Source organism: Alosa sapidissima, chromosome 6 (genome assembly GCF_018492685.1).
Source record: "Alosa sapidissima isolate fAloSap1 chromosome 6, fAloSap1.pri, whole genome shotgun sequence".
NCBI classification, from domain to species: Eukaryota; Metazoa; Chordata; class Actinopteri; order Clupeiformes; family Clupeidae; genus Alosa; species Alosa sapidissima.
The window spans coordinates 37,418,700-37,436,596 of record NC_055962.1 but is presented as its reverse complement, the minus strand read 5'-3'; the positions used below and the strand labels follow the sequence as shown (position 1 = coordinate 37,436,596).

At 42.2% G+C, this 17,897-nt stretch overlaps 3 protein-coding genes across 6 annotated transcripts in view; all 3 read right to left on the bottom strand.

Moving 5' to 3' along the window:
• Positions 1–271: 271 nt before the first annotated feature.
• LOC121711494 (heme-binding protein 2-like) lies at positions 272–5,714 on the bottom strand. Its single transcript, XM_042095144.1, has 5 exons — positions 5,594–5,714; positions 5,175–5,286; positions 3,246–3,381; positions 2,816–2,996; positions 272–970 (listed from the first exon to the last, which is right to left on the bottom strand). The coding sequence occupies exons 2-5, from the start codon at positions 5,247–5,249 to the stop codon at positions 799–801; spliced, it is 564 nt and encodes a 187-aa protein (XP_041951078.1). The 5' UTR covers positions 5,250–5,286; positions 5,594–5,714; the 3' UTR covers positions 272–798.
• A 427-nt stretch (positions 5,715–6,141) lies between these two features.
• LOC121711493 (heme-binding protein 2-like) lies at positions 6,142–16,852 on the bottom strand. Of its 4 annotated transcripts, none has more exons than XM_042095141.1 (5): positions 16,766–16,852; positions 16,296–16,481; positions 12,994–13,129; positions 11,395–11,575; positions 6,142–7,283 (listed from the first exon to the last, which is right to left on the bottom strand). In XM_042095141.1, exons 2-5 carry the CDS (start codon positions 16,365–16,367, stop codon positions 7,100–7,102), a joined length of 573 nt encoding a protein of 190 aa, XP_041951075.1. In that variant the 5' UTR covers positions 16,368–16,481; positions 16,766–16,852; the 3' UTR covers positions 6,142–7,099. The 4 variants fall into 4 exon arrangements, with proteins under 4 accessions (XP_041951075.1, XP_041951074.1, XP_041951077.1 ...); XM_042095140.1 differs by having other exon boundaries at positions 16,744–16,835; XM_042095143.1 differs by having other exon boundaries at positions 16,761–16,802.
• Positions 16,853–16,942: 90 nt separating this feature from the next.
• The window catches only part of kif25 (kinesin family member 25), a 20,693-nt gene continuing 19,738 nt past the window's right edge, over positions 16,943–17,897 (bottom strand). The window contains exon 15 of the mRNA XM_042095128.1: positions 16,943–17,897. This exon is cut by the window's right edge and continues 345 nt beyond it. The gene's annotated coding sequence lies outside the window, so the exon portion shown is untranslated.

Below are 17,897 nucleotides of genomic sequence, written 5' to 3'. Positions count from 1 at the left end.
GGGCCCTCAAAATGGGTCCAGTATTGAGTTAGAACATTATACCCCCCCCCCCCCCCCCTCGCTCTCACACACACACATGCAAAAAAGGCACACATGACACTGTTCATGCACATGCACCACAGAGGGTGGTCCATATGTGCGCACACACACACACACACACACACACACACACCCACACACATCCCTGGACGACAAAAAAATACTCTATCTGCCCTGACAACTGCCCCCTGCAGGTCAAAGTGAGATAGTAAATAATCAGTACACTTCCAACCAACATTACTGCACATGCCACTCACGGGCACCTCTGTTGTTAGTAGCAGGACTTTTATTTTGAACATTACAAACATCATCTTGTGTACAGCTGTAAAATGCAGTTTCCATGTTGTCAGACTCTAGTAATAACATAACCGTAACATATCAAAATCTCCCTTCCGAAGTTACCCGACGTATAAAACACAAACAAGCAGAAGCAAATAGCTAATATGTGACATTTAAGGCTCCTGGACAAATGTTAAACGGCTTCTGTACTTTACAGTGAGTTACTGAGGCATCTGAGGCTTTTTGACTTGACCTTGCACCTACGATCTAGTTACTCAATAGACAAGTCACCTGACCTTGGCTTTATGATCTGAAAGGCACCTACAATCTAGTTACTCAATAGACAAGTCACTTGACTTCCTGCTGACTCCAAGAGCACGGGGCCAGGCACACCCTTGACCTCACATCACCATGCCTAGCAGAGTCCGCCCCTCTTGACCCCTCCTGCTCCCTGTAGTCCCTGCTGTGTCACGCCTGGCCTCACTGGAGGAGCCAGACCTCGTTCCGGCGGTTGGTCAGTTTGAAGGGGCTATCGTAGCCCGCCCTGTAGTACGGATCCTCGCGGAACTGCACCCCATCGCGGCGGAGGCTCTCGATCAGCTTCAGGTGCTCGGCACGGGCCATCTCCTCTCGGCTGAACCCCCCGTACGTCCTGGGGAACGCAGGGCAGGACGTTAGATGGTCTTCAAGTTTGCTCGCACATTACTGATCAACAACAACCGTCTGACCGTTGGTATTAAACCTACTGGTAGAGCAACAAGCACACTAAGCCTATTACAGTTTTTTACGATTGTTTACACACTAAAATAAAAATGTCCACACAATTTGCAAAATTCTACTTCAAGGAGCAAAACGCCTCCACAGATTAGCACAACATTACACACAATGTCTGCTTCACCCTTTTTGCAAAACATTACACACAGTGATTTGTAAAACTCTACACACATTTTCACACCTTAGACAAACTTATTACAAAGCCCCAGATTGCCAATGACCACACTAATGAACAAATTGGATAACCACATCCACCAGGTGTGGAAGCACACGTGCTAATTTGAAAACGCAGCACTCAGGTGTACTATAAAAGGCAGCAGCTTTTACAGTAGTTTTTCTTCAGAGTCAAAGTGTATGTACTTCATGCAGTAATTTTTATTTGTCTACAGATTTTATTTGTTTCTTTGATTTTATTGTTGATTACTGTAACTGATTATGGTAGGAAATACTGTAAATAAATACTTGAAATAAATACTGGAAATATTGAGTCTGCAGCATCAGCGTTGTGCAGTGCTTGGTAAGTTTATAGTAGGCCTATTTGTGTACATTCTCCCTACATCTCAAACTAATCATGAAGAATGTTGTGGGTTTGTCACTATTTTTTTTTGTCATCTAAATTATCCCTTACATAACAATGTCTGGCCAAAAATCTAGCACATGCTATTTCCTAACATTAGTTTTTTTACAAATGTGTTTTTTATTTATCACAGCAGTGTGGAACTGGCTGCAATAGTGTCTGATCATTGAGGACTGTGTTAGTTAAATGAAAACTAATAGCATTTTCACAAATATGTGTATATGTTTTGACTGAAGTGTGTATGCTTTGACTGAAGTATGTATGTTTTGACTGAAGTGTGTCATTTTGCAAACAATCTAGGAATTATGCAAATTGAGTGTGGTGTTTGGATAATCGTGATTATATTTTGAAAAAAAGAACCCGGTTTTCAAAATTGTGTGTAAACAATTGAAAAAACTGTAACAGATCAAATATACAAGCAGGTGTGTTTAGAGGTGTGTCCTTCTGAACAAAGGAATGTTAGCTTTCCTGTCTCCAAGGACTCCAATGCTACGAGTCCCCTGATGAGATGCTACTGAGTGAGTGTGTTACAAACGGAGGTTAGAAGAGTGACTGCCCCACTGCTAATTATAGTTATAACATTATATAATATATAATTATAACAGCTCCAGCTATGCCTTTAGAGTCTAGAGTGTAAACACACGACATGACACAACACACACACGTTAACTGAGTTTTGTTGTCTGCACTTGTACTCTGCACAATGACAATAAAGTTGAATCTAATCTAATGTAATGTAATGTAATGTATTCTAATGCAATGTAATCTAATGTAATCTAATCTAATCTAATCTAATGTAATTGGAGGCAGCCGTGACCTTTGGAGGCAGCCGTGGCGTAGGAACTGGTTAGCGCTTCGGACTTGTAACCGGAGGGTTGCCGGTTCGAGCCCCGACCAGTAGGCACGGCTGAAGTGCCCTTGAGCAAGGCACCTAACCCCTCACTGCTCCCCGAGCGCCGCTGTTGCAGGCAGCTCACTGCGCCGGGATTAGTGTGTGCTTCACCTCACTGTGTGTTCACTGTGTACAGTGTGTTTCACTAATTCACGGATTGGGATAAATGCAGAGACCAAATTTCCCTCACGGGATCAAAAGAGTATATATACTTATACTTAATGTATAGTGGGTTGCTGTGGGTGCAGTCGTACCGTACGAAGGCGGTGAACTCGGGCCGGTTCTCAATGACCACGTCTGGGCTGCTAGGTGTAGGCGGGTCGGCCTGGTGCTCCTGGGGGATGAAGAACGAGACGGTGAAGCTGCTCTCACATGCCGGACCAGCGCCCGGTTCTACACGGCACGTCACCGGAGCAGTCATCTCAACCTTCACCTCTGTGGGAGGACACACGGACAAACACACACACACACAGAAGAATGATATGCCAAAATAACTACTCAATAAGTATTGAGTGGAGTATGAACTGGAACCCGACATCATCTGACACAGTAGCATCACAATGAGGAAGAACACAAAGCACAGTAGCATCACAATGAGGAAGAACACAAAGCGCAGTAGCATCACAATGAGGAAGAACACAAAGCACAGTAGCATCACAATGAGGAAGAACACAAAGCACTTACTCTTCTCATTCTCGCCCTGGATGTATTTGAAGAGTCGTCTGAATCCCACGTTCATGGCCGCGTCGGCCTCCATGCCCGTCAGCGTGGTGCTCACCCATCTGGTGGCCTCGTATGTGCGGACCTCATAGTCCTCACCCTGGGATGCGCGCACACACACACACACACACACACACACACACACAAACACACACACACACACACACACACACACACACACACGGCTTGTCTCACCAGTGTTACGGATCTTAATGGCATGCTGCATGCATATTAGCTTGTGATAAACAATTAGCACGTCATCATGAGCAGGCGTTTTACCTTATTTACTGCAGATGTGACTCTGATTAGACAAATAGTCAATCATAATATACTAAGCTGTGCAATAAAGAAGTCTCCATAAACATGGTCTTGACGTGTCCATAATAAAATGACCTGATTTCTGTGATCAGTTGGAGACCGCTGTTAAGCCACTGTACAAAAGAGCGGGAGAGAGGGTGACAAACAAATGTCCACGTGGGTTTATTGTATAACGCAAAGGTTTACATAAACAAGATTCAACTTAAAGAAACAAAGCCACTCTCTCCCGCGCGCCGCACCCTAACCAGGCCCTCCAACCAGGTCAGGTTGGAACACCTCGCGCGCCGGCACATCCCATCCATTAAGCACACAGGACCAGGCCTAGAATAGGGACAAGACACAGTAGCCTAATACAGAACTAGGAACAGATAGGGGAGCCTAACAAGCAGCTCCTGTTTACAATTTTGAATGGCTGCTTTAGAGTGTGTTGTGAAGGAATAGTTTAAATTACAACTGTACTGAAAAAAAAAAACATGATAGGCCTACACAACATTAGGTTTGATCCCATGCCACACAAGTCATGTAGGCCTACATAGCAGGCCTAGACTGACACAGGGTTCGAAATATGATTTGATCTTTGTGGGGGTCTTTAAAAACCGAATGGTAGCAAATGTGTCATTTTTAGTCAGTTTTGCCTTCTGTCTCACAAAAGGAGCTACTGTAGGCTACTGTAACACAGCTATGCCAGTTGGTATCCGTTCAAGGCACTAACATCTGAAGTATAACTTAGTGGTGTTCCTCTGTCATGATTTACACATAGGCCTTAACAACAATATCCGTCAGTTGGCTATTAACCTCGTTTAATGCAGCCTAACATAATATCCAGCTGAATAATAATTCTATACACTACTTTAATCATTTATCTTTTATTTTACGCATTTTATTTGCGGGAGTGCAGTGAATCATCTGTTTCTCCGGCACCCGCAACGCTCTCACCCCGCCCACTCTCGCACAGCCTTCAAAACATGGAGTGCAGACCTCTAGCATCATGGCATTGGTGCGCGAGTTCGAGTCTAGGGATTGCGGGTGTATTTCTTGCAAAGGCTCATGTTGTCCGTTATTTTTCGACAGTCAAAAGAAAGTTTCCTTATGTCATTTTATTTGTCATGTAAGAAAGGGAACATTTTTATAGGCTACCAGGCCTACATGTATTGCACAGAAGTAGCCTAGGCCTAGCTCAATTGGCTGTAGGCCTACATGTTTTCGAATCGGAGTCACATCTACAGGGAATAAGGTAAAACTACCTTCTTGTCATGACGTGTTAATCGTTTATTCCGTTAAAATATAGCCTATACCCCCCTAATGCCCCAGAGCAGTAGGCTAGGCCTAGCCTACTCTAGTCTAGTGACGCTCCGGTTGGACATGCCCCCCTCCCGCTGCTGAAGTGTCCTATCTCAAATCCGGTCACTCTAATTAAACTGCATTAGACTACTTCACTTTTACAGCATACTTTTACAGCATATGCAAGACAGTTGATAAAGAATGTCGTTTGGATTTAAAAGTGACCAAGATGAGATCGCAACAAAATAATATGACATGTCAGTGCTTGGATTATATATTATATAATAGCCTTACCTTGCTCTCGAGATTTGAGTGTTTGGGGTACTGCAATCCTGTTGAAAACAGAGCCTGGCCGATGGTTTTAAGCATCTTCCCAGCAGTATTAATGTATGCCAGTCAGCAAAATCTAATTAATGAACAGATTCGTTAAACCATAAATTAATTACATTTTCACCTGAATAGAATAACTTCTGATTACGACTCTGTTGCTGACCATCTATAACAGCTTAATTAATAGGCCATAACCTGCAATTCTGTACCGTAAAGCGAGATTAGAAAACCACCACGACTGACTGACTGACTGATCGTTAACGTAGGGTTGCATTTAGGCAGACAAGATGCAATAGACCACTCCTAATGTAGCCATTTTCAACACCCCCTGTTATTTGTAAAACTAATTTCAAGAGGAAAATATTAATTGAACGAGAACTTACACAACGTTGTTGCTTTCTCTTACTTCAACCTCGCAAGTTTCATCTGCGGTTGTTTACTTTGACTTCCGGGTTGCTCGTTATATTATGAGAGCATTTGCGTAACGTCTCACGGGGGCGGGATTCCCATTGGCTGAATCATGTTTTCATAACTTATTTTTCTTACAAAACATGTTACATCTATCACAACCCTAGCCAGCAGTCATATCTCATAAAATAGGTATACCCCGCCCTTTCCCTAATGATATAAATGAATAATAATGAATTAAATAAAACTGACATGCAGGGTCAAAAACTGTCACGTCCATCATTTGCGTAGGGTAGCCTTGGCTAATTAATTTGTGACAAATGTGGCCTATCAACTTTTCTTCTGTAAAGTAGCCTAGGTTAAGGCTACATTTAAAAAAAAAAAAACCTTTTAACAGTTTGCAAAAGTGATAACACTGACATAATAGTTACTGTCGCGAAGACCTACAATCACAGAAACATTAGGCCTATGTAGGGCTATTTAAATTTTCAAAGTATGATATCAAAAACACAAGTAGGCCTAATACATTGAAAAATGCATTTATTCATACAAACGGGCTAATTTCTTCCCATTTTCAAAATGTGAGTGATAAAAACACATTTATACAGACATAGGCTATAGCTGTCCTTGAACTGGTAGTGTCATCAACATTTCAAATTAAATGAGTGAACATTTTAATATTCATATCTAAAATCAGTTTCTGTGTCAATCAGAAACACCGCTGTTAGATGCTGAAACTTCAAAAGCATCAAATTACTGGAAAATAAAAAACATAAACCCCATTAAACACACTTCACCCATGACTGACACACACACACTTGGCTAACACACACACACACACACACACACACTTGGCTAACACACGTGGCTAACACACACACACACACACACACACACACTTGGCTAACACACACACATGTGGCTAACACACACACACACACGTGGCTAACACACACACACTTGGCTAACACACACACACACACACTTGGCTGACTTAAGCAATAAGGCCCAAGAGGCCGTAGTGATTTTAGACCAGCTAAGGGGTGTTAACCCTCCCCCTCTAAAATCACTGGAACCTACAGACTCAAGTTTGCTTTTCTAAAACAGTTACAACATCTGGCAAGATTTTCTAAAACAAAAGCACAGCAACAAGAAACTTAAGAAGTAATTCTTCTGCCAAGAAATATATTTCCTCTATTGGAATGCTTGCCAAGAAACGTCAAGATGCAGCAACTATAATTTGTGTATCAATTTGTGGTGGCACAGTAATATAGAACAAAATGCGGTAAATGTGAAGGGTTGCGCTGGATTTTACAACGCCATCCAATGCGATTTAGCCAATCATAATCAAGCAGCGGAACTATCCGTGTTATAAAGACGCACACAACATCCGCCCCGTAAAGCCCCTCAAAATGGACTCACTCAATAGCCCCCCCTCCTCCTCCTCTTGACCCTTCCTGCTCCCCGTAGTTCCTGCTGTGTCATGCCCGGCCTGACTGGAGGAGCCAGACCTCGTTCCGGCGGTTGGTCAGTTTAAACGGGGGGTCGTAGCCCACCCTGTAGAACGGTTCCTCGCAGAACTGCACCCCATCTCGGCGGAGGCTCTCGACCAGCTTCAGATGCTCAGCACGGACTGTCTGATCGTTGGTGAACCCTCCGTACGTCCTGGAGAACAAGGCGGGAAACAGAGAGACGCTCTGTGATGTCATGATGCGTTTTCTGCACACTCTGTGATGATGCCAACACTGTGTTTCCTGCATCTCAGCTCCATCAAGTCATCTACATCTACGTTTGCTGTACATCAAACCCACACATGCAGCTTCACAAATAAATAAGATAAGAAAACAGATGAGATGTATGGAACAGATGAGATGTATAGAACAGATGAGATGTATAGAAGTATAGAACAGATGAGATGTATAGAACAGATGAGATGTATTGAACAGTATAGAACAGATGAGATGTATAGAACAGTATAGAACAGATGAGATGTATAGAACAGATGAGATGTATAAAACAGATTAGAACAGATGAGATGTATAGAACAGAGAAGATTTCTTTTTGCATTTTTAAACAACCAAAACACATAATGCATAACGAAAATGACATGGCTGTAAAATTATCAAGCAATTGGCCCAGAGGTATTTATTCTAACTCCAAGATTAGGCTACAAAACTAAGCCCATTTATTGCAATTTACCCATTTAGTGTTTTTAAGTGCCAGTGCCATGTTCAAAATGCTCTCTGTAAAATTGCAGCCTCTTGTGCATGACTTAGCTGGGCGAACAAAGCTGTCCATACTATGTTGTGAAGTGCTGGGAGGGAGAAGAGGGAAAGCAATTTAATGTATTAATATGTAGCCTACAACAAGTTTCATGCTGTAATCTAGACCTGACATCAACATAAATATCTGTTTTATGTAGATTTCTACACCTGCAGCATTTACCATTAGGCTACAAACAAATAATTTTACCATTAGGCTACTAAAAAATCATTTCTGGGGTGAGCCTATTTGCTATGGTAACCTAGCAACCTGTGTGTGTGTGTGTGCACGCGTGCGGTGCGTGAGGAAAGATGAGGGTGCATGCATGTGTGTGAGGGTTTTTTTTTTAGGCATACTGTCTTGCAATTGAACGTGAATAAGTTTACTTACTTAAAAACATCAAAGCTAAACAAGCTATCATGACATCGCTACAAATACAGTATGTTTTTAAAATCAGCCAACATCAATGTAGGCTATAGGCTACGTAGATAGATGATAGATAGGCTAGATAGATTGATAGATAGCCTATTTTATTGACGCTTGGTGAAACAGCATGGAGTGGATATTTAAGTTCAGATGCTTGTTCTTTTCCTTTTTGAGTATGTAATGATCCCAAAACTACTTGAAAACTTTAGACATTCTCTGCCATTTATGGATATCTTGACTCCGCCATGGCGCCAGCTAAATTCAGAATGTATCACAATTCACGCGCTAGTGGTGTGCTTCCTGAATAACGGTCCGTGTGGAACAATCAGATCCCTGCGCGTATAGTGCGCGTCATAGGAATTTAACGAGGCTTCAAGGCAGGGTTTTTGCCTCGAGTAATTTTTGTAATCGAGTTATTCGAGTAACTCGATGAATCGTTTCAGCCCTAAACAGATGCGATGTATGGAACAGATGAGATGTATAGAACAGATGAGATGTATAGAACAGATTAGAACAGATGAGATGTATAGAACAGAGAAGATGTATAGAACAGATGAGATGTATGGAACAGATGAGATGTATAGAACAGTATAGAACAGATGAGATGTATAGAACAGTATAGAACAGATAAGATGTATAGAACATAAGAAACACTAGCCTAGGTGCCAGCCGAACTTAGCCCCGCCCACAACATTTGAGGTCGGGAAGCTCAGTATGGCATTGCTCTGTTGTGGAGCAACTATGCTCGAACCAGAGCTGTTAGGACCAATTAAATTGGTCTTTACAATGATGGACAGGTGAGCAACAGTGCCTCGTCTATCACGTCATCTGAGCACGCTTAGGTTGATTTTGTTTGCAACAAAAACGCTGTGGCTAGAAGGAGATAGATGGCTTCTAAGACCCCATATGGAAAAATGCATATTATTTCCATGAGGTTTCATCATCGAAAAAGATTATTTCTGAAAACTTTGGCCAAAGTTGATATGTGGGAAAACTCCGGTTTCACTTTCATTAAAGGAAAAGCGTGTTTGTAATTGTAACATGTTGTTCTCTTGTTTGTTTGAAATCTCTGATTGGTCACCTGTTTGCTCGAGGGGTTTGCAACACCAGTCCCCAGCTGTTAATAACATGTTTGTAGCATCAGTGTTCAACGGAATTATTTTTTATAAACGAAGGAGGGGAAATATCCGTTTTTCCTAATAGCCTATACCCTGCTACATATTTAGTTGTCTTAGATTTCGCTATCGGGTGTTGTAGGAGATATTGGCAGCACAATCACTTTTACAAAATACCAGAAAACAATGTTAAGGCATTTGTGGAGAAGAAGGATAGTTCGTGTGTTCTTTCTACATCTCACAGTAAGTTACTTCGTTGCTCTGATTGGTTAAGGTCTATCCAATTGAGTGCAGAGGCATTCCCCCCCTGTATCGGTTGAAACACGCCCCATAATTACGTCCCGATGGAGCAGTATCAGACTCATATTCTGACTAGAGTCTGAGAATGATGCGTCGGCTAAGGAAACACAGCAAAAGGTCACTAGCGAGTGCTGTCTTGTAGAGTCGCTATTCGTATAGGAAGCCACTTATCTACAGTGTCCTTCCAGGTGTGGGACAACTCTCCTACACATCCTCTTTACACTGCCACAGGTGTTCACGTCACATTTAAAGAATCAGAAAGAAGCACTGAACAGAAGTTCTGAGCAATAATGCTTATATACCGTATAAAACAATAAATGTTGGTATAAAACATTTATACCAAAGTGAAACAAAAGACCCGTCACACAGAAGAAGCAGTTTTGACCTAAACCAATCACCGAGTCAGAACACACCCAGACTACCCTAATCAATGACCTCCGTGGCATGGACGCCATGACAGGGACCATTTCATCAGTTGTGATATTCAGCCAGATGCCTTTGTAACCGAGGTCGTAATTCGTCCGCCACTCACGGCCCTCGAACCCAGGTGGGCAGCCGTGGCTCACTGGTTAGCACTGCGGACCATTAGCCGGAGAGTTGCCGGTTCGAGCCCAACCAGTGGGAACGGCTGAAGTGCCCTTGAGCAAGGCAACTAACCCCTCACTGCTCCCCAACCAGTAGGCACGGCTGAAGTGCCCTTGAGCAAGGCACCTAACCCCTCACTGCTCCCCGAGTGCCGCTGTTGTAGCAGGCAGCTCACTGCGCCGGGATTAGTGTGTGCTTCACCTCACTGTGTGCTGAGTGTGTTTCACTAATTCACGGATTGAGATAAATACAGAGACCAAATTTCCCTCACGGGATCAAAAGAGTATATATACTTAACCCGCACATCTCCACACTCCGCATGGGAGTCGAACTCTCTAACTACTGAGCTAAAAGCCCAGGCTCCCAACTCAGCGGTTAGAAGCGTTCTTAAAGCAACACCAAAGAACGTTTCCTCTGTAGCACGCACTATTTGTTTATCCAGCACCAGCTTTGCAAATAACAATGTCGACAGACAAGGTAGAATATGTTGCATGATTTTATGAAAGTACGATGTATTGCGACATCAGATGCAAGTCAAATTTGTAGTTTCTCTTCTCTCATTCCATCGAACTACAGATCCGCTACCCGATCCGGCAAACTTACATAGTGCGGTTATAGCCGATAGAGGGCCGCGAAGTGAATGCAGAAAGTGCCGTTCATCCTGTTACGAGTTGATAAACCACTGAAACGATTTTGGAAACATTATTTTAAGGTACAAAAAACTCTTTGGTGTTGCTTTAAGGTTAGGAGTGTGAGGATTTACACGGGCAACTAGCATGCTAGCTCAGTTAGCCTCCGTTACACCTTCCCTTACGGTCGTCTAGGAACACAGTCTACAGGTGAGAACCATCACATGCTGACACACGTGGGAGAGCTTCTATATGTGAGAACCATCACATGCTGACACACGTGGGAGAGCTACCGGTACTTCAGTTTAACTATTGTAAGTGACCTATTAATGAGTAATATTAAAGCACATATTTTAAACACTACATCGCATATTAAGATGTTGGACATAGTTCTGTTTTGCACTCTCACTCATTGCAGCGGTTCACGGGGGGGGGGGGGGGGGGGTTGTGCAGTCGTACCGTACGAAGACGGTGATCTCGGGCCGGTTCTCAATGACCACGTCTGGGCTGCTGGGTGTAGGCGGGTCGGCCTGGTGCTCCTGGGGGATGAAGAACGAGACGGTGAAGCTGCTCTCACTCGCCGGATCAGCGCTCGGTTCTACACGGCCTGTCACCGGAGCAGTCATGTCCATCTTCACCTCTGTGAATGCATGCACGCATGCACACACACACACACACACAAACACACACACACACATACACACACGCGCTCGCACATGAACACACACACACACACACATACACACACGCGCTCGCACATGAACACACACACACACACACATACACACACGCGCTCGCACATGAACACACACACACATACACACACACACACATATATACACACACACACACATATACACACACACGCGTACACACACATACAAACATACACACACACACACACACACAAGCGCGCGCACACACACACACACACACACACAAACACACACACACACCAGTAAATGATGAAGCCCCTGACAAAGGAACTACACAAATAGCAATTCCCAACATAGTTATTTCACACAAATAGATCCCAACATAGTTATTTCACACAAATAGATCCCAACATAGTTATTTCACACAAATAGATCGACTGCAACATCATCAGGGAGTATCACTGCAGTGAAGTGTAGATGGGCATGTGTTGTCTGTACTGATGGACGTGTCTGTACTGATGGACGCGTGTTGTCTGTACTGATGGACGTGTATACTGATGGACGTGTGTTGTCTGTACTGATGGACATGTGTTGTCTGTACTGATGGACGTGTGTACTGATGGATGTGTGTTGTCTGCACTGATGGACGTGTATACTGATGGACGTGTGTTGTCTGTACTGATGGACGTGTGTACTGATGGACATGTGTACTGATGGACGTGTGTTGTCTGTACTGAAGGACGTGTGTACTGATGGACGTGTGTTGTCTGTACTGATGGACGTGTGTACTGATGGACGTGTGTTGTCTGTACTGATGGACGTGTACTGATGGACGTGTGTTGTCTGTACTGATGGACATGTGTTGTCTGTACTGATGGACGTGTGTACTGATGGACGTGTGTTGTCTGTACTGATGGACGTGTGTTGTGTGTACTGATGGACGTGTATACTGATGGACGTGTGTTGTCAGAGTCCAATGGACGTGTGTTGTCAGAGTTTCAGTGAAGGACTGAAAACTGACATGTATGGCTCTCCACCTCAATCCTGTGGGGTTTCTCATTTAGCCTACCGGTACGTCTTTCACCTACAGACATTATACTGATGAAATGACACTATTATGCTTTGGAAAAACAACACAAGGAGCAGACTTACTAACTTCCCTTTAACAGGCCCTATGTGCCGCACTAAGCGATAGTTGATATTGTGTATCTATGTGAGGTATCTTGGTTTTATTATTAGCCTATAAGGGTCTTACTGAAACACAATCTATAGAATTGCTCATGATTCACTTATAGGTACCTAAATAGCCCACATACACTCACTCTTGTCTTTAAGGGTACTAGCCCACACATACACACACTCACTCTTGTCTTAAGGGTAGGGAGCCCCCACACACACTCACTCTTGTCGTTCTCCCCCTGGATGTACTTGAAGAGTTTGCCGAATCCCTCCTTCATAACGGCGTCCCCCTGCGTTCCCTTAAGAGTGACACTCACCCACGTAGCGGCCTCATAGGTGCGGATCTCGTAGTCCTTACCCTGGGAGAGAGGACAGGGAATAAAGGCGGCTTATCCTGCATCGCTAAGTAGCTAGTTAACATGTTAACCTAAATGCTCTGCAGGTGGCAAACTTGTTTAAAACACAGACAGACTTATATCAATGAACACATCCACTTATTTCCCTTTGTTCTCTTCTGTTTTCAGTGCATAAGGCATTCAGTGGAGCTGCACCTTAAGGCAATAGTAATGGGTTTCAATAAATAGTAAAGTTTCAATCACTGTAGGCCTAATACAGACTCATTTTTATCTTACACTCAATGACCGCATCTGAATTAAACTTCACTAAAGAATTTCCTAGGCTATTTAAAGAGTAGATTTAGTAGTTGTGTTTCTTTTGTATTTGTGTATGTTGTCAATTTCAGATGATGTGAGAAGAAATTCTGTTTGCTCTGCCAACAGTCAACCCGTTTACAGTAATAAGTATGCTGATATGACTTAATACAAATCACAATGAAATGCATTTAATCTTCGTGTTTTTTTTTGTTGTTAAAATCTCTATTGACATATAGGCTAATTTAACAATATGAGCCTAGGATACTAGGACATAGCAATTCATTATAAACGAATGTAGACATATTGCAAAATGCAAAATTAAATAAATGTAAAGATTTTCAAGTGGAGTTTCAATGTAGAAGCAATCATTTGGCATACTTATGGCCTCACTTTGGGTCAGTTTTGGCTACTTTTTCGCTGGATTTGGGGGATTTTGGACTCTCTTTGGGATGGTTATGGCCATATTTTGGAATGCCACAATTGGTTCTGGGTGTTTTGGCTCCTTTTGTTTTGATTCTGGCTTGCCTAATTTGGGCCATATATGGGCCGTACATCCCTCCAAAACTCTGCCAAAATGGCAAGCCAGTTTTGGGCCATATGAATGTGTTATCTGGAACAGAGTTGTCTATCAAAAAAGCAGTTTTGGAGAAATGATTTGCAGTTCATGTAGGGAACGAAATACAACCCCAAAACAGAAAAAGTTGGGATGTTGTGTAAAATGTGAATAAAAACAGAATGTAATAATCTGCAAATCTCTTAAACTCACATTTGGTTGCAAGAAGGACTATTTCATGGAAAATATATGTTAATTTTGAATTTGATACCAGCAACATGTTTAAAAGAAAAGTTGGGACGGGGGTAACAAAATGCTGGAAAAGTTGTGTAATGATAAAGAAAACAAAAGGGAGAATGTTTCACAACTAATTAGGGTAACTGGCAACACGATTGGGTATGAAAAAGAGCATCCCAGAGAGGCAGGGTCTCTTAGAAGTAAAGATGTAGGGGTATTCATCACTGTGTAGACCTGTGTGCACAAATGATGAAACAATGTCATTTTAATGCTTCTTCATATTAAATTGTGACATATTTAAGGTATCGTCTACAGGACATAATATTAAATAAAAACAAATATTAAATATTAAATAAAACATTCAGAGAATCCAGAGAAATCTTTGCAAACAAGGGAAAGAGCTGAAAAACAAATTGGATGTCCGTGGTCTTTTGGACCTCAGATGGCACTGCATCAACACCAGACCTGTTTCCAGACCTGCCATTGTATGGGCTCAGGAAAACCTCTGATAACCATTATCTATGGGCACAGTTTGATACTCAATTAAAAAACTGCAGCCAAAATTGTAACCGCAAAAAATTGTATTGAGACATGATACAGAAAATAGCACCCTCTTATCTTGGCCTGAGCTTGTTTAAAATGGACTGAGGTAACGTGGAAAAAGGTCCTGTAGTCAGACCAATCAACGTTTGCCATTCTTTTTGGAAATCATGGACTCATCTGGGCTAAAGAGGAGAGGGCCTATCCAAGTATCCAACCTATCCAACTTGTTTTAGCGCTCAGTTCGAAACCCAACATCTATGACGATGTGGAGGAGCATTAGTGCCTACAGCATGAGCGTCTTGCACATTTGGCAAAGCACAATCAATTCTGAATAATGTATACAGGTTTTGAGCAACATATACTGCCATCCAGGTAATGTCTTTTCCAGAGATGACCTTGAATATTTCAGGAAAACAATGCCAAAATGAATTCTGCATATATTTAAATAGTATTTCTCCATAGAGGAAGAGTCCAGGTGCTAAGATGGCCTGTCTGCAGTCCAGATTTGTCAAATTAGGTGCATACTGGAATGAAAAGCATGACTAAGAATACCCCATACTGATGAGCAACTGAAATCCTATATCGGGGAGTAATGGGACAACATTTCATTATCAAAACTGTAGCCAATGATCTCCTCAGTTCCTAAACATTTACAGCATTGTGTTAAATGAAGAGGTGAAGCAGTACAGTGGTAAACATGCTCCCGTCCCAAAATTAAGATATATAGGCCTACTTTCCATGAAAGAGTCCAAAATTTCATGTTCAACATTTGATATGTTGTCTGTCCTTTTTGCTGCTAAATATGGGTTTACGAGACTTGTATATTATGACATTCTGTTTTTATTTGCATTTTACACAACGTCCCAACTTTTTCTCTTTTGGGGTTGTATTTTGGACATGAACTACTGCATTGTACTACATATAACCTACGGTTACTACGGCTACTGCATTGCACTACATATAACCTACGGCAGATATGCAATATTGTAGCGTCGGTGGATGTACATGTTTAACGTCGAATGAGTGTCTCCCAGAATGCAGGGCGAGTGAATGCTATTAGGTGTAATGTCGATTATAATAGTTGTAGTTACGTTTACCATGTTGTGTATTTGTTAGCGTGTTAGTCTCTTTAGTTGTACCTAATGTGTTTATCCTCGTGTTGATGTGTGTGGTAAACCCTTATTGTGTGTAACATGTGCGGCTGAGACTACCCCTGTGTTGCCCTGTGTATTCATCCGTATGTCTGAGTCCAATAAGTGGCCGTCCTGGCTAAAGGTGAATCTTGTCTTGAGGGTAAGATCGCTACAATATTTTAGACATGCAATTATTAGTTTACTCTATTTTACTTCAGAAAAACAGCATTTTTGACCTAATAACTAATGACATGGCCCCAGAAAGTTCCGTTTAGCCACAACCTGTGCACTGTCGACAGGCCACCGAATGAAACCTACGTTGATTTTTTTGTCTATAATGGTTGAGGCTTGCGATATCATGACCGCGGTCCAAGTTCAAACCGTGACTGGACGGACGGACACTCACCTTACTTTCCGCTGTCGTGTATTTAGGGCCCTGCAGTCCCGTAAATAAAACTTGTCCGAGGGCTTTCAGCATCTTGACAAGCCGGTTGACCCCGAGTTTGGCAGTGGAGATGGTCTTATTTTCCAGTTAACAGATCACACGTGTTCCGTATTATTTGTCCGACAGTAGAATAAGTCAGTAGGTTAACTGTAATGTGAGCGCAATATAACTTTACAATACAGTAGGCTACAACAGTGGTTTAAAAGTAACCCCGTGACACGGCGTGTGTGTAAAGATAAGATAGGGCGCAGTTAGAAGGGAGAGGCATAGATGGAAAAGTTAATACCACATTAAAGCCAATTCTACAATATGAAGACATATAATTATGGCTCATCCCTTCTTACAAAATAGGCTATAACTTATATGTTACAATTTTAAATATATTTCAGATTCATATCAAAAAAATTACGTAGTTGTTGCTCTTTCCTTACAAAGCAGCTTCTGCTCCTTGCCTTTCGATGAACTTCTTAGCTGTGTGGTCGGTCGTGTGATCAGACTTGTGTATAATTGGACTATCTGCCGAAGGAGGTCGCTATTGTCTATAGTCAATGATTATTTGCCATACCTTGTCCATTATGAATAAACACCATTATATTGCAGACAACACAAGTGATCTGAAGTTTTTATTTAGATATTAAAAATACAAACAAGTGTATTCCATTCTATATGGAAATAACCCAGAACATCTTCTCTTTACCTACACTTATCTACACTTGACTGTTTTCTCTAAACTACCAGCCAATTCTAGCATGTGATCTTGCCCTTATAAAACAACTCAAATACATATTATGTAAACCATTAACATCAACCAAACTAGGGCAAACATACTTTGGACTGCAAAATACATATTTCACAATTACAAAAGAAAACAAAAGGACAATGTAATCTATTGTTTAGAACAATGCACTTTCCTAACTAACAGATCTATTGTTACAGTTTATAAATGCACAAGGCCGAGACAACAAACATCCACTACACCATTTGAGAAGAAAACAGAGACTCCGGATAAACATGACACCGGAGTTCGTTAATATGAGACAGTATGCATATGCAGGACTTTAAGCAGGCCTGCATGCTGTGATGAGCTCACTGGACACCATGCAAGGGCAGAAGACATCGCTGCCAACCGTAGACCGTTCATGTGAGTACGCAGTACGCAGTATGCAGTATGCATACTATGCAGCAGCACCAAGTGAAATGACACACACAACAGGAAATGAGCTCCGTTCTTCTACTTCATGCAAAATGTGCTCACAGATCTGCTTACAAACCTTCCCATTAGGTATTCCCAAGAATTCTCATAAAATATTCCCAAGTATTCCCATAAAATATTCCCAAGTATTCCCAAGAATTCCCATATAATATTCCTAAGAATTCCCATAAAATATTCCCAAATATTCCCAGTGCTCGGCAGTGCTGTGTGTACTCAGTGACGCTGCTGTCCAGTGTGCTGGGCAGTACTGTGTACTCAGTGAGGACACTGGGCTGGTGTGGACCTGTGCTGTGCTCTAAGGTGCTGTAACTGTGCTGCATGTTCCAGACTCTTGCAATAGAACCCTGCAT